The sequence below is a fragment of the Hakea prostrata genome, chromosome 10 (assembly GCF_041222555.1).
Source record: "Hakea prostrata isolate BN-2017 chromosome 10, UWA_Hpros_2, whole genome shotgun sequence".
Classification (NCBI taxonomy): domain Eukaryota; kingdom Viridiplantae; phylum Streptophyta; class Magnoliopsida; order Proteales; family Proteaceae; genus Hakea; species Hakea prostrata.
Genome location: NC_142609.1, coordinates 44011744 through 44027798, shown reverse-complemented (window position 1 = coordinate 44027798; position 16055 = coordinate 44011744). Strand labels below are relative to the sequence as shown.

General features: G+C 37.4%; 3 protein-coding genes and 1 pseudogene across 4 annotated transcripts; 1 reads left to right on the top strand and 3 right to left on the bottom strand.

Annotated features, from left to right (window-relative positions):
- Positions 1-754: 754 nt before the first annotated feature.
- LOC149003279 (miraculin-like) lies at positions 755-1474 on the top strand. The gene has a single exon (XM_089138814.1). The coding sequence runs from the start codon at positions 755-757 to the stop codon at positions 1472-1474; it is 720 nt and encodes a 239-aa protein (XP_088994940.1).
- Positions 1475-1765: 291 nt separating this feature from the next.
- Positions 1766-3283, bottom strand: LOC149003278 (F-box protein At1g47056-like). Its single transcript, XM_089138129.1, has 2 exons — positions 1957-3283; positions 1766-1855 (listed from the first exon to the last, which is right to left on the bottom strand). The coding sequence occupies exons 1-2, from the start codon at positions 3049-3051 to the stop codon at positions 1820-1822; spliced, it is 1131 nt and encodes a 376-aa protein (XP_088994255.1). The 5' UTR covers positions 3052-3283; the 3' UTR covers positions 1766-1819.
- Positions 3284-6103: 2820 nt separating this feature from the next.
- Positions 6104-9441, bottom strand: LOC149003277 (phospholipase A1-Igamma2, chloroplastic-like). The gene is made up of 2 exons (XM_089137010.1): positions 7864-9441; positions 6104-6946 (listed from the first exon to the last, which is right to left on the bottom strand). The coding sequence occupies exons 1-2, from the start codon at positions 9159-9161 to the stop codon at positions 6700-6702; spliced, it is 1545 nt and encodes a 514-aa protein (XP_088993136.1). The 5' UTR covers positions 9162-9441; the 3' UTR covers positions 6104-6699.
- Positions 9442-12217: 2776 nt separating this feature from the next.
- On the bottom strand, positions 12218-15213 carry LOC149003276 (phospholipase A1-Igamma2, chloroplastic-like; annotated as a pseudogene). The gene is made up of 2 exons (XR_016170225.1): positions 13868-15213; positions 12218-12699 (listed from the first exon to the last, which is right to left on the bottom strand). The product of XR_016170225.1 is annotated as a phospholipase A1-Igamma2, chloroplastic-like (transcript).
- Positions 15214-16055: the final 842 nt, after the last annotated feature.

Here is a 16055-nt window from a genome sequence, read left to right as displayed (position 1 = left end):
AAAAAAAAAAAAAAATAATAATAGTTAACATTATCTGGTGAGCTGACCACCATATCCATCATACAAGAATTGAATAAACCAATTCTTTAGTCACCATAGAGACAATATCCACCTCACAGATAGGACAATACAGTTAGCTTGCGAAGCCACCCATCAGTCACTGCTTAAGGAAGAGGACACAGAGACACCATGGAGGACACAGAGACACTCCATGGAGTTGAAATTCTCATACTTGATGAAAATTTGAGTTAGAAAAACATATTTGAGTTTCTGAGTGATCAGGTCAGGTCAGATACCTTGATTGCTCTTTGCAGTATTCAGCAATTTTTAGTGTTCTAGATTGTGGCCATTTGGTTTAATTTGCAGTTTTTTGAAAAAGATTGAGTTTTTCTTTATTCTTTCTTGATTAAATATAGAATAGCTCGGAGCATCCATGTTGTCATATGCTCATCGCAAAGGAAAAGAGCCTTGAGGCTAAGAAAAGTTCAGTGTCGTTCTCCACTTGTCTACAGCAGAGTGGTTTTCGTTCCAACATTAAATCGAACACTTCGCTCCAACCCGCATTAACCAAGCAAATTTCTTGGACACATGTCCCCCAGATCCTATAACATTGGAGAAACCAACCTGAAAATCCATTTACTGCACCCTATAAATGGCCCCAACCGTAACCTTCCCTTCCATCTCATAACAGAAACCCAAACCCATCAATACAGTTTTGCTTTCTAATTACTACTTCCCCTTCCACCCTACAATCATGTGGAACAGAGTTTTTCTTTCTGGGTTCTTGATTTTACTGTCCCTTGTCCACACTAACGCCATTCCCAGCCACTCTCCTCACCACCGTTCTCAGTACCAGTCTGCAGTGCTTGACACAGAAGGCAATGAACTCGAAGCTGGGATGCCATACTACATGGTCTCCGCCGCGAGGGGAGGTGGCGGCGGCGGGGTCTCTGTAGGCAGGATAGAGCAGTCCACCCCTCGAGGCCAAACGACCAATACCCCAACAGTGCAACAAAGTGCTTATGACTTGAACCTGGGTACCCCAGTGATTTTCTCTCCAGCATCCTCTCAACATCCAGAATTACTAAGGTTCCTTAGAGAGACAGAAGAGGGGGAAGAGCTGATTCAGGAATCCATGGACATGAACATTAGATTTTCTGGAATGAATGACAGGGTGTGGCAGGTGGAAAAGGGGAGAGAGGAATCATCAGAGCAGAAGGATTCAACAAGGTTTGTGACACTAGGGGGAAAGCCAGGGTATCCAGGATCATCAACGGTGAGGAATTGGTTCCAGATTGAGAGGATAAACCAGAGAAGCCCCGTGTATAGAATCACCTACTGCCCCAACGTGTCAGGGTCGTCCGAGGTGAACTGTGGTACAGTGGGAATCACCCAAAAGAATGGCAACCGATGGCTGTCAGTGTCGGAGCAGAGTGAGTTCCCCTTCGTTTTCGTCAGAGCCCAGCCAAACTAAGGAGAATGAAGCGAAGCGTCTACAAGTCACGAACTGTTTTTGCAGGAATAATTGTAGAAGGAATTGAATTTACTAAATTCTTTTGCAACATTTTATCAAATAAACATCAATCAGTTCTCTAGTCTTTGTTTTTCATCTTTCATTCAATGCAAATTCTGGAAAAACTTACAGTAGAAGAGGTGCATGAGAATCCCATAATACTGTGAACACGGGCAATCAAGAACTAATCAAAATCCATTATCAGCAAGACTTTAACAACGGAAAAAAGGGGAAGGGGGGGGGGGGGGGAGGGATCACCATGGTTCTAAAAATTTGTGTGAATTCCATGCATCAACTCGCAAGGTTTTAGTGCAGAAGAATTCCTTTCGCTTGAAATCCACACTGCAGGAAGGACGACATATATTCAATCCATCCTCAGCCTCAAAAGATATTTTACCGCAATTTATAACCTTCAACTTGACTAGATTAGTGCAGCCACTTACAGAAAAAATTTGCATTCCGTATTTGGTGATAGGGCAGCTCATGATAATGAGATTCCTCAATTCTGTAAATTTATCAGCAATGCATGAGAGCTCTTGATCTCCCAACGTAGGACAAGAGTACAGTGCCAAACGCTTGAGGTTCTTGCAATTGGCAGCAATCATGCTCAAACTGAAACAGGTAGGCCTGAAACCAATGAGAACCAACTCCTCAAGGTCCGGGAAACCTAGAGCAACAGCAGTAAGAGCCTGATCATCTATATAGTAGTTCCCAGCAGCACAAATATGAAGTTCTTTCAAGTGTTTGAAATGCTTAGCAATGGACATGAGCCTCTGATTTGTGAGCCCAAAAGGCTCAAGAAGGTGCAGGGTCTCAAGAGTTGATACTGAGACGACATCATCATCACCACCTGAATCAGTATTGCTACGCTTTACTAATTCTTCGTGCGCACGTTCCTGCATGGCTTCGAGGATCATATCCAAATACCCATCCCCGAAACGGTGGGAGACTTTCAAGGCTTTGAGATTCTTGCAATGGGTTATCAGGGGTTTGAAGTCTAACCGGCTGGAACGCTTCCTGAGGCAAACCACTCTAAGAGATGACGCAGCAACACCAGGCTTCACAGGTATGTGAGAGTCCCCACTAATACGCTTGATGGAGAGCTCTTCAAGGGAGGAAGAGTGATCAAGAAGAGCGTTTATGCCCTCGGAACCAAAACTGCAACCGTCACAGTGGAATTTCTTCAAACGTTTGCCGTGCTTAACAGCGAACGCCTTCATGCCTTGAGCGGTCAGCAAATCATCGCAAGATTGAAGCTTTAGACTAGTGAGTTTAGGACAGTAGGAACAAATTCGAAGAAGATCGTCATCGCCAATCTGTTTGAGGCTAAGAGAATTGATGGCATTAAAACGGGTGAAGTAAGAGGATAGTACAGGAAGTTCACCGTATTTTGACTGGATAGAGAGGTGATGTCGGCTAAAACCTTCGACGAATAGCCAGTGGCGGCTGATCAGGGAGCAGCTATTACGATCATGGCTGCCCAGACGCTTGACGATGAGTTCAAGGCAATCGTCAGGAATATCGGAGAAATCAGTCATGATTCAAAACCCAAAAACCATTAATATATTGATAGGGTTTTAGAACAGCGATCTACCACCTTCAAACCATTCTCTTGTGCTGTAGCAGCTTGTGACTTGCTTGAAGCCTTGAATCAACCCTTCCCTTCCAACTTGGTTCTCTCCTTGCAACTCTACATAAAGAAGTAAACTCTTCTATATATCTTTCATCATAAACCAGAAGAACTTAGGTTCTCTTGTTTCAGTTTCTTAAGAGTGTGTATATATAAAGGGAAGTTTGAACGTAAGTAGGAGTAGGACTGTGAGACTTACAACGTGGAAAAGTAGAATTCTAGAGATAAAAGAGAACCGTTGGATTGAGATTTCGATCTTGACCATTAATCCATCTTCAATCGTACGGTTAAAAATTTTACACGATTAAGGCTTCTTCAGAACTCTAGTGAAGGTAGACTATCAGTGGGTTCTATGCAATGATAGTGCAATTCAAATCCAACTCAATAACCGAGTTGGTTTCTAGAATTGGATTTAAATCCGTTCTAATTTCAGTTGCAGTTCTAATTCGATTTTAAATTGAACATGAATGAGGCCATGAGTTTCGGGTCCGGATCAGCGACCCTGTCCCGATGGCTTACCACCACAAAATATAGGGGGCCAGGGGTGGGTGATGGGAGTTTTTTTTAATATTTTTTATCTGTGGAGGCCCACCGATTCTGTGGTGGTAAAACCGTCGAGGAGCACAGGGTGATGATCCAAATTCATGAGTTTCTATGTGAATTAGGGGCCGTGAGAGATGCTGCAAGGGGGTTTGGAATAGGGAGAAAAATAAAATCGAACCTAAATGTGATTTTATTCGGTTCAAATTCTCAAAACTTAAAACCCTAAATTTGTAAAATAATTTTTATTAATAAATTAAAAAAATAATAAAAAATAAAAAAGAAGATGAAGAAATAAATGGACATATTAGTAGCATAAAAGAAAGTTTCTAAAATTAAAAGATGAAGATAAAAGCGAAATATAAATTACCTTTTACAAAATTTTAAAATCTTTTTATTAATTAATTCGGTTATTGATTCTAACCTCCAAACCGAATCTGAACTAAATTTAATTAAATTTCAATAGCTTGATCTAACCCGATTCGGTCTGGTCCGATAAATTCGGGTTGGATTTAGATTCAATATTTGATTTTGATTACAGAGTAACGGTTGGGATTCACATCATCTATAATTCATTTTCCTAAAATTCCCTCTTAGGATTGTACCATGTGGCATTTAAGTAATCGAAAGGTCACCCAACAAACTAGAGTTTAAATAAAATTCAAATTTATGTGACGCAGTAGTTTGGTCAACTACAAATTCAGGTTTTTTTCTCTCTTCAATCTGCCAATAAAAATGCTCGCTCTCCATCGCCACAAGTCCCTTGGGCTTCGCTGATATGGTCCTCATACATCCAGCCTCGATTCAACTTAATTGCTTGGCTCTGTGCCTTGGAACATTTACCAACCAAATCTCGGATTGCCTCATGGAATCATTCAGTTAACACTATATGCGTTTTATGTAACTTGGAGGCGGAAACGCAAGATCACTTATTCTTTAAGTGCAGCTTCTCTAGACAAGTTTGGAGCATAGTCATGGGGTTGAATGGTTTTAAATTTTCTCCAACCAATCGTGGAAGGATGAACTTAAATGGTTGGTCGAGCACTTCCACGGCAACAAACTAAAAAGACCAAGTTCAGAAATTCAGTCTTTGTTGTGCTCTTTATCGCATTTGGTGCAAAAGGAACATGCGAATATTTAAGAACTCTTCCAGCGCTCTTAATACAATTTCTCAAAAGATCATTATGGATACTCGGCACAGGTTCTCAGATATACATGTTTCAGTCCCCGACAACCCTCAGAATCAGTCCTTCTTTGAGAAGTGGAGGATTATTGTTAACTATTGTCTCCCCATTCTAAAGTCAATTAAGTGGGAACCAATTGGATGGCTATGTGTCGATTGTCGATTGCGATGGCTCCCTCAGACGAGGCTTAGGTGGCCATGGCTTTTTGGGTTGGAATTATAAAGGTGAGGTCCTCTTTACAGTGGCTGGTGCTTCGAAAGGGACGAATCAAATTCTTATGATGGAACTCATGGCCATTTCTAAAGGCCTTGAGATGGCGAGGCAACGTGGGATTAGAAGAATACGCCTCCACTCTGACTCTAAGAAGCTGTCCAAATGATATTAGGTGCTCACAGATGTCCCTGGTATTCTAAAGACCTTGTGGTAGAGATAAATTACAAAAAAATGAGCTTTCTAGATTGTATTTTTTCACATCGCTATCGGGAGAGTAACCATGGAACAAACTTCTTCGCAGGTTTATTTCATTTAATATAATTGCTGCTTTTTTGTTTTGGCAAAAAAAAAAAAACTACTATTGATGAAATGCACTTTGATCCTAGAAGCCTTCCAGTTCCCTTGATGGACATTGTCCGTAGTGATGCAAATGGTCGATCATATTTTAGAATGTAAAATTATGTAATTTTTATATATTTTGTAAAAAATTATGTGAATCCATATAGGTTGACACACTTTATTAATTATTCATAAACCTATGAAAAACCCGGTATATTTGAAAATCTATCTTATTCCTTATACAAAACCCTAATGTGAATAAATTTGAATTGATGTTTCAGTTGGACTCTACTTACGCTAGTGTAGATTTTAATCCAATCTAGAGCACTAGCATTGTATTGATTTGATTTTTTCCTTTTCGTTTCAGTTGGACTCTATTAATTTCTCAAAATGTTGTTCCAAGAAACCTAGTTGATAAGGTTAAAAAGCAGGATTTGGAAGGAAATTAATGAAGAAACTTTCAGTCACAAATAACTCATCTCACCTGGTTTCAAAAGAAAAAGAAAAAAAAAAGAGAAAGACCTGGAAGCATGTAGATATTGAAGAGGAAAAGGAAAGGAAGGGACAGGAGAACTGTTGTTTGGATAATTGGATCTCCATACGTAATCTTAGTTGTATACGGAAAGGAAGATGAGGGAGAAGAGAAAAAGAGAGAGAGAGACTGAGAGAGGAGACCTGCATGGGTGGATGAAGAAGATGAAATAGCAAATATTGTGAATGTCAGAAGACTCAGGATATTGAGAGACCTGTGAGGGTGGATGAAGAAGATGAAATAGCAAATATATAGACATTGTGAAAGTCAAAAGACTGAGGAAATTGAGGAAGAAAGATCATGAGTGTCTGATTTCTGGTTCAGATTATTCTCAAGGTTGAGCTCAGCATTTCTTAAAGGAGTTGATGAAGATTAGGTCTATTTTGTTCAGCTCTCTGTAGTTTGTACCTCTCCAAATGTAAGTCTTTTTGCAGCAGATTAAGAAAGTGGAATTGTCAATATTTACAAAATTCCTGGGGAACAAGCTAGAGAATAAAACCAATCAAGAATTAATTTACTATATACTTGAAACTCACTGAAGATGCCCAGATATTAACTATTTGTTCAACTATGCAGAAGAACAGCTTCAAGCTTATTCACCTCTTTCTAATGGTACTCATGTACCTACCTTTTTTCATCTTTTAATTGATACATACGTACATTCTACATTTGCCTGGACTCTTCAATTGACACTTGTTTCTAGCCTAGTGAGAATACACAAATAAGCAGAGAAAGAGAGAGAATTTTATCACAAGTCAATAAAAGATAAACCCAATTGCTTGATATGTTGATGCATATCAGGTGGATGATCATCAAGCTTTGGCCTTTCAGGTTGTACCCACCGTCCTTCATGGTTCCTTATCATCCCCTTGTTCTCATCTTGCCTCCAAAAGGGAGGAACCAAGTGATGATCTTTGAGGAAGTCAGCTGCCTTATTCACTAGAGCAATGTCCCTTTTACTAGAAAGCATAAATCTCTTCCCTTTTCCATGGTACCTGTTAAAAGAAAATTATGAGAATCCAATTCTATTATATGCAAGTTAAAGAGTAGAAAAAAGGATTAAAAGGGTGTCTCTATATATAAATGTATACATTATCTACTAACTAATAAATACTTGATTTTAAACTAATTTTCACAACTACTAGTAATATGTCCAATAATTAAAGGTTGGGAGATTTTCATTGTCACACCATTAATTACCCTTTAAAAATAATGCCTCCCCCTCACTTATGCAGTTTGTCAATCAGATCTCTATAAGCGAGAAAACACCGACTACACCCTTGCAGCTAGTAAATCATTTAAGTGCTGATCTAAGTAAGTTAAATATTTTAAATAATAAAAAATAACATTGAACAAAAACCCTACTTTCGACTCATTTCTCTGTCTCCCTCTATTGTCTACGACTTCTTTTCTCTGTCAGTCATAAAATTTCACTAGTTTGAGAGATACAATTTATGGATGGTGCTTTTAAATTTACAACATAAAGGTAATATTCAAAATAAATAAATAAAAATTAAGATTAATAATGTCACAATAACGAGTATGACATACAAATTCGTTGACATTAAAAGATAACTTAGGGGATGAAATTATATATGACACCAAAAAAAAATCATTTATCCACAAAAAAAAATCACAAATTCTTAATAGCATATTGTAACTTTTTTATATTATTTAAACAGTGTTGCATATATTATTAAATTATTATTTATGACCTCACCCTCCAAGTGGAAGGTCAAGATTCAAACCCTGCTGGCGGCATATATAAGTAATATTCCCCATATATGTCTTATATGTATCAGTTCCTTGAAAAAAAATAATTAATTTTGTACTTGAAATATGATTTTCTTATGTAATTAACTAATGTCACAAGGGACACGAGGGGAAAAAGAATTTGAAAAGACTGACTTACCCGTCAAGCAAGTGCAAGAGAGCTTCCAAGTTGTGGAGATTGGAAGGGTTACTATCGTCTTTCAAGAAAGGAGAGTTCGTGTGATCAAGTGCAAGTTCAGTTCCCACGTGCGAGTAACACCAGGGCAGCCCTTCTGCAATCTTTTGAACCAGTTTTGGTACTTGTTCGTTAAAAAACAAACCGGGGACTTTCGGAACAGAATCATGAACGTTCACCACCCTCAACACCTTCACGCCTAAACTCTCCAACCGTTCTTTGAACCGGACATTTCCGACCCTTGGTCCAGAAAAGGAAAACACACAAACCGGAACGGCTCGACCGTCTTCGGTCAAATTCTGTTTCGTCTCTACAATGTCGTAAGCACTCAGAATCGCCAATGCAGAACCCAAACTGTGACCGGTGATGGTGATGCTCAGATCTTCGTTAGGGTATTGTTGGATCAACTTTCTGATCTCCGTCAAGATCTGTTCTCTCGCCGAGTACTTGCAGAACCTGCAATTCTCGTCCTTGTCGGTGTAGAGATCGAGAAAACCTGATTCCGCCTTCACCAATGGATCGGGACAAGGTATGGTTTTATCTTCTGAGATTGGCCGGAGAAAATCCATCAGATCTGCAATCCATTCTAGATGCGTCACCGTTCCTCTCCAGGCGATCGTAATGTCACGACGCCCTAACCTTGCCGAGGTTTCGTCGTCGGAAACTGCAACGTAACCGATCCAGTTTGCGTTGCGAGACCACATTTTAGGCCACCGTGATTTCTTGAAGAAATTTGGGAGATTGATGTTGGAGGTTGCGTAGAGGTAGCGAGTCACTTCGTAACCTGGATTTTGCAAGCCAAGGCTATCGAAGAACCTACGGCGAATGAATCTGCAAGTGCCGCAGTACTTGGAGAACGGATCGAAATCGAAAGCATCGTAGCAGGCTTGAGCCATCTCGCCGTATCGAATCAGTTCTGCACGTAACAGAGGATCGATAGGGTCAAGCATGCCAATCCAGTCGTCTTGGCCTTGGATCTCTCGCCAACAATCGGCAAGTCTTCTCTCATCACTCTCATTCTCTGTTCTTGTCATATGCTCTGCTTTCTCTTGTTGTTCTTCCTTGTTGAGATCATTGATGATTGAAGCCATGGATTCTTTCGCCGTAGACAAAACACTGGTGATCGCTACTGTCTTTACTCCTCGGAATCCATTTTTCCGGCTGAGGAGTAGAGACGGTGCTGGTTTTTCAGATACGAACGAACCAAGGTAGCTGTTTCTTCCTGTGAGGGGGAAAACTATCTTGGGAGAGGCGATCGCCATTGAAGCTTAGCTTGGGAAAATTTAGTGAACGTGTGTGAAAGAACAGAATATATAGAAATTGATACAACTAATCAAGATTCATTAATTGGTAATATAAAAGATATCGATGTAGGCATGTGCGATTTTATAATGACAATGCTTAGTTGTAAGTTCTGACCATGTTCCGATTTCCCATGCCTTGGTGACCACATTCACATTTCTCCATGGTCGTTGCAGGATTTTCTATCTTTGCTGTTCAAATTCATACCTTTTTGTCTCCTCCTCGTAAATTTTCAATGTCTCTTGCTGGGAAGTTTTCAACGTCACTCCCTGACTTAGTGACTTTCCTCGTAAATTCAATGTTATTCCTAAGTTATTTCCTCGTAAATTCAATGTCATTCTTAAGTTACCCAATCCCTGTGATTCACTTTACTACTAACACCATAAATTTTAGTTAGTGTTTATTTATTCGTTTTAATAGTATTTTCACATCTTAAGGAGAGAAAACAAAAAATATTTACGAGAGAAAGAAAAAAAACACATATACAAGATCTGATTCATTATTTTCCTTCTCACCCAGAAGCAATACCAGAGTGTTTCAAATAAAAGAAAGGTTACCTTCATGTAGGTTTACCTCCAGCCTTGATTAACCTACGCTAAATGGAGTCTCTGTAATTTTTAGTAGCAATTCAAGGGATTGGTTTACTTTTGGGTATGTTTTTTTTGCTTTGCTCTTCTTTTTCGGACACATTTAGCATTGTATTTGAAGTTAGAACCTTGTTCATTGACGTTTCAACTAGGATTGACATAGATTTCAATACTCAAGTAGAATTTAGAGCAATCTAAAAACTTGGAGATTACAAGAATAAAAGAATTAAAATAATTACAAATAGCAGACCAAGGCAACTACGAATCAAGCATAGGACACTCTAACTGATAAATTAGACAACTTGGTATTAATTTTAGAGGGTATAACCCAGTGATGGCACTGAAAACTTCCCCTACATTTTGATTTTGATGCCATGGATTCAAAAGTTTAGTCACGCAGATGTTTATCTTGTGGTCAAGAATTAGCATGCAAGCCATCTGCATACCAATGATTGGTTGATAGTATTTTTAAAATTAGCAAATTACATATGGACTCTTTTAATTTACAATCAATTATATTATATATTTTTTAAATAAATTAATTATAAATTTTTTTTCCTATTAGTATCATTATTCAACTTTACTATTTAATAATAAGAAAATATTTATAAATAATTTTTTTTAAAGAATAATAAATATAATTGATTGTAGATTTAGAGGTTTAGAGGTTCCATATGTAATGTTTCTTTTTTATAGCACCGTAACCTTATGATTAAAAATATGACAATTGATCAGATGGTTAATATCATTGTAATGGAAAGAGACTAATTGATCTTGTTATGGCTTTACACGTGTATGACAGCGATGCTTGTACGGTAGATAAACTTGTTTTTGGAAGAATCATCGACTTCCAGGATCTCAGTTTTGGTCATCACTAGAAGTTAATTTAGACTAAAGAATTACGAATCTCATGTGTTTTGCGTGCATGTTTTTTTGCATCTTCGTGGTAGAAGAGAACACCTTACTTTCTGGAATGGCTTTACTTGACTTGGCATCTAGACTATAATACAAGAATTTTATTGGACTGTCCAAGAAAACTTAGAGGACAACAGGTTTTTGATGGGCCCCGCTGCATAAAAGAGTTACACATAACCGTATGGACCACGTCTGTTAGGTCTCAATGTCATGTGTCTTAAAATTTTCAATTTCCTTTACTCTCTAACATATATGAATGGCAAGAAATGAAAGAATCTTGAAAAAATTATATAATTAGCTATTTTTAAATTTTTCTTTATAAAAGTAATTACTCAATGTTTCACTTAATAGAACTACTTAAAACTGAGTTTGTATTTATAAAACTAATCAAAATAATAAATTTTCATTCATTTGGACATTTTTAATCCTTAAAACTACACCAAACTAAGGAGGATGAATTACTATTTTGTCCAAAATGAAAAAGTCACTAATTTTCATACTCTTTAAACATTTCATCACCATTTAGGTATAATCAATTTGGAAGTAAAAATGTCCAAAAGGGATGAAAAACTATTATATTGGTTAGTTTTATAAATGCAAACTTAGTTTTAGTTAGTTTTTAAATGAAACATAATTTTCCTTTAATTCTTGGATCAACTCCAATCTTCAATAAATGTCTTTATTACTCAAAAAAAAATAGTCTTTCAGCTAAAGATTTTATATAAAGAAAACAATAGCTGAGTTTGTTGTCAAAGTTATGTAGCGTCTGATAATGTCTTTCGTGCACCAATATGTATGTGGAAAAATAACTTTATCTAGTTAGGACCCAAACGTGGGTCAAGTGAAAAAAGTCACTCAAGCGTGCTAATGCAGTGTATGTGTCGGTGCCTCGAACTCTTAGTAAGGAGTAATCCATAAGTCAACTCTCTTTTATTTATGGCTTTCTTTTTTTTTAGGGGGGGGTGGTTTGGAATCTAGGTTTCTTCCTATTAGTATCCTAAGCTCCAATGAGTTGACCTAATTCATGCAACCATCTTCTCGACAGCAACATGTCGATATTGGTTCAAATCGTCCGGTCTAAACCATATCCATCTTCCAGGCCTGACCATGTTCCTATTTTCCATGCCTTGCACGACTGCATTCACATTTGTCCATGCTAGTTTCAGGCTTTTGTATTTTTGGGTGATAAAAAAAACATATATACGTATTATGAAAAGCAAGTACATAGAGCCTTTGCTGTTACATTTCATACTGATTTGATTCTAGCTGTTACTTGGATAGAAAAATTTCAGCACAACACCTTAAGTCATCCTCTAGTATTAATGTCACTCCTTAAGTTATCTACTTTCTCAATTAGATCTTCTATTATTAAGATTGTTAGTCTTAGTTAGTTTTTATTTATCCATTTTTAATATTATCATTAAGTTTCAAGTGAAGAAGATAATTAGGAGGATAAAAAAAAATTCATAAAATAATATAAGTCTTGAAAATGTAAGAATGGGGAAGATAAAGAAGATCAAGAATAAAATGTCTCTTGTAAAGTACGACCAGCACAAGAAGGCAAGATTTTTGCTTGCCAAGTTGATCCCATAGGTTATTAAGAAATACATATATGCATGGTTGGCTCAAAGTTATATATACTTTGTGTACAAATGATGTAAGCTTGCAGGAATTTATAGATCATTTGCAAGCCTTGGCAATACAAAGGGCGAAGAAGATAGGATTTGTTTCATATGGAAATAGACAACTATAAAATAATAGGCCTAATTTAATTGCTTGATACGGTGCTACATATTAGGTGAGTGCATGATCATCAAAGTTCGGTCTTTCAACTAGTACCCACTGACCTTCGTGATTCCTCACCATCCCCTTATTCTGATCTTGCCTCCAAGACGGAGGAACCAAGTGATGATCTTTCAAGAAATCAGTTGATTTATTCACTAAAGCAACATCTCGTTTACTAGAAAGGATAAATCTCTTCCCTTTTCCATGATACCTGTTGAAAAAAAAAATTAAGAGATTCATGAAATTTCAATTCTAATAAGTGCAAGCAATAGAGTAGAAAGAGAGATTCAAAGGGTCTCTAAGAGGGTTGTATATTAATAAGATGGAGATATATTATCTAATAACTAATAAATACTTTATTTTTTAACTAATTTTTGAAATTCACTAGTAACATGTCATGCCATAAAAAAGTCACATATTTGTAATATAATATTATAACTTTATTTACATTATTTAAGCAATGTTGCATATATTGCTAATTCTATTATTTACTTGCCATGATAAGTAGCATTACTTATTAAAATAAATTTGTTAATAACATTAAAATTATCATTGGAGACCTCAATAGCTATTGAAAGGAGAAGTAAAATATTTAATTTGATTCTTGAAATAAAATTTTAATATTGGATTAATTTTATTTGGTCCACTATAGGTTTGGTCCAAATCATTTTTAGTGTAAAGAAAATAATATTTTGCATATCTATATTAAAGAAAAACCAATTAACAATATACTATCATTTTTTATGTTCACAATATCATTATCATTTTTTAAGAAATTTATTCCAATCAAATTATTGGTACTTCATACCCCTGTTCAAGATCTAAATAAATTAATGAAGATAAATTAAGAAAAAGTAAAATATTTTGCATGTCAATAATTGATATATTATTTTTTATTTTTTTTTACACCACAATAGAGGAAACACACAATGTCATTTTATTTAGACTAAAAATGACTTAGATCAAAACTTTTCTTTTTTATTTTTCCGGTAAACCAACTTAGATCAAAACACAAAGGTTCTTAAGATTAACTAAATATTAGAAAATAAAATAAAACAAATGAAGTTAATAATTTTATTGTTTGATTAATTATGTCATTTTGTTGCACTGTGATAGAAGTAGAACTAATATTGAGCCCTTCTTGCCCAAAAAAGTAAAAAATCCCTGTAAAATCTTGGTCCAAAAAATATTCGTAGATCAAAATATTCATGTCCCAAGAACCATGGGGGAGAAACAGGATGTGAACGACAAAGGGTTTGCTCAGTTGATGAAAAACCAACGCCTCTGTGTAGGACCGACCGTAAGAGATTAGAGTTTGAATTCTCTTGGAGCGCAAAATTAAACATTAGTTTGACAAAAAGATAAAAAGACTGACTTACCCGTCAAGCAAATGCAAGAGAGCTTCTAAGTTGTGGAAATTGGAAGCGTTACTATCGTCTTTCAAGAAAGGAGAGTTCCGGTGATCAAGTTCAAGTTCGGTTCCCACGTGCGAGTACCACCACGGCAACCCTTCTGCGATCTTTTGAACCAGTTTTGGTACTTGTTCGTTAAAAAACAAACCGGGGACTTTCGGCACGGCATCATGAACGTTCACCACCCTCAACGACTTCACGCCTAAACTCTCCAACCGTTCTTTGAACCGGACATTTCCGACCCTTGGACCAGAAAAGGAAAACACACAAACCGGAACGGCTCGACCGTCTTCGGTCAAATTCTGTTTCGTCTCTACAATGTCATAAGCACTCAGAATCGCCAATGCAGAACCCAAACTGTGCCCCGTAACGGTGATGCTCAGATCTTCGTTAGGGTACTGTTGGATCAATTTTCTTATCTCCGTCGAGATCTGTTCTCTCGCCGAATACTTGCAGAATCTGCAATTCTCGTCCTTGTCGGTGTAGAGATCGAGAAAACCTGATTCGACCTTCACCAATGGATCAGGACAAGGTATGGTCTTATGTTCTGAGATTGACTGGAGAAAAATCATCAGATCTGCAATCCATTCGAGCTGTGTCACCGTTCCTCTCCAGGCGATCGTAATGTCACGACGCCCTAACCTTGCCGAGGTTTCGTCGTCGGAAACCGCTACAAAACCGATCCAGTTAGCGTTACGAGACCACGCGTTGTAGGCGACCGTGATTTCTTGAAGAAATTCGGGAGATTGACGTTAGAGGTTGCGTAGACGTAGCGAGTGACTTCGTAACCTACACTTTGCAAGCCAAGGCTTTCAAAGAAGCTGCGGCGATTGAATCTGCAACTACCGCAGTACTTGGAGAATGTATCGAAATCGAAAGCATCGTAGCAGGCTTGAGCCATCTCGCCGTATCGTATCAGTTCGGCTCGTAAGAGTGGATCGATCGGGTCAAGCATGCCAGCCCAATTGTCCTGGCCTAGGATCTCTCGCCAACAATCGGCAAGTCTTCTCTCATTACTGTTCTCGTTCTCATTTCTTGCCATATGCTTTTCTTCTTTCTCTTGCTGTTCTTCCTTGTTGAGATCATTGATGACTGAAGCCATGGACTCTTTAGCCGTTTTTACCCCTCGGAATCCATTTTTCCGGCTGAGAAGTGGAGATTGAACTGGTTTTCTAGGTAGGAACGAACACCCGTAGCTGTGTTCTCCGGTGAGGCAGGAAACTATCTTGGGAGGGGCGATCGCCATTGAACCTTAGCTTGGGAAAACTAGTGAACTTGTGAAGTACTGAACATACTGAAATTGACCGTATAAGATGGATTGAATAAATAGAAATAGATAGACCTTATCTTCTACCCAAACAAACAAACAAACAAAAAAAAAAAAAAAAAAAAACCTAACATGTCTTATTGTCTATATTGTCATTGAATTCAAAATTTAATGGACCAAAATACCCCATTCAAAAGTTAATGAATATAATTTTACAAAAATAATCCTATGTTGGATTCTTAAAAATCATTTAAGTTGGTGAAGAGGAAATTCCTTCATGAAAATCACCCCCTCCCCCTTAGATTTATTATAGGAGTAGTGTAGGTTTGGGCCTTTAAGGACAGCATGGTGAGACGGTGGCATAGCTTTTTATGTTTCTCTTTTATTGATGGTGGGTGGTTTTCAGGCAGGGAGCTACCGCCATGGAGAGACGGTGGTGAGTGATTTCTGTCAAGGTGAAGGGGGAATCTCTTTCTCCCTCCTTCTCACCCTAGCTATATGATTTATAAGAACAGGGTAATGAACTTATTTTTATAAAATTATATTTATTAACTATTAACTGGGCATTCTAGTCCTTTAATTAACTTCCAGGTTTTGAATTTAGCTAACAGTTTCAAAGGGTGTTAGTGGCCTTTATATTTTGATGTAAGGTTTTCCACTAAAAGGATTTAACATGTAATTTAGCTTTGATTAAAAGGACCTATACATAAATTTCTTTTCCCATACTGTGGGGACCACATTCACATTTGTCCATGGTGGTTTCAGGACTTTGATTCTTTTGCTGGTCTCAGTTCACACTTCATGATGTTTGGTTGTCCTTCTTCTGCTTGGCAGTTTTTGATCATTAGTAGAAATTGAAAGATTTCCAACTTACATGTGTTTTATATG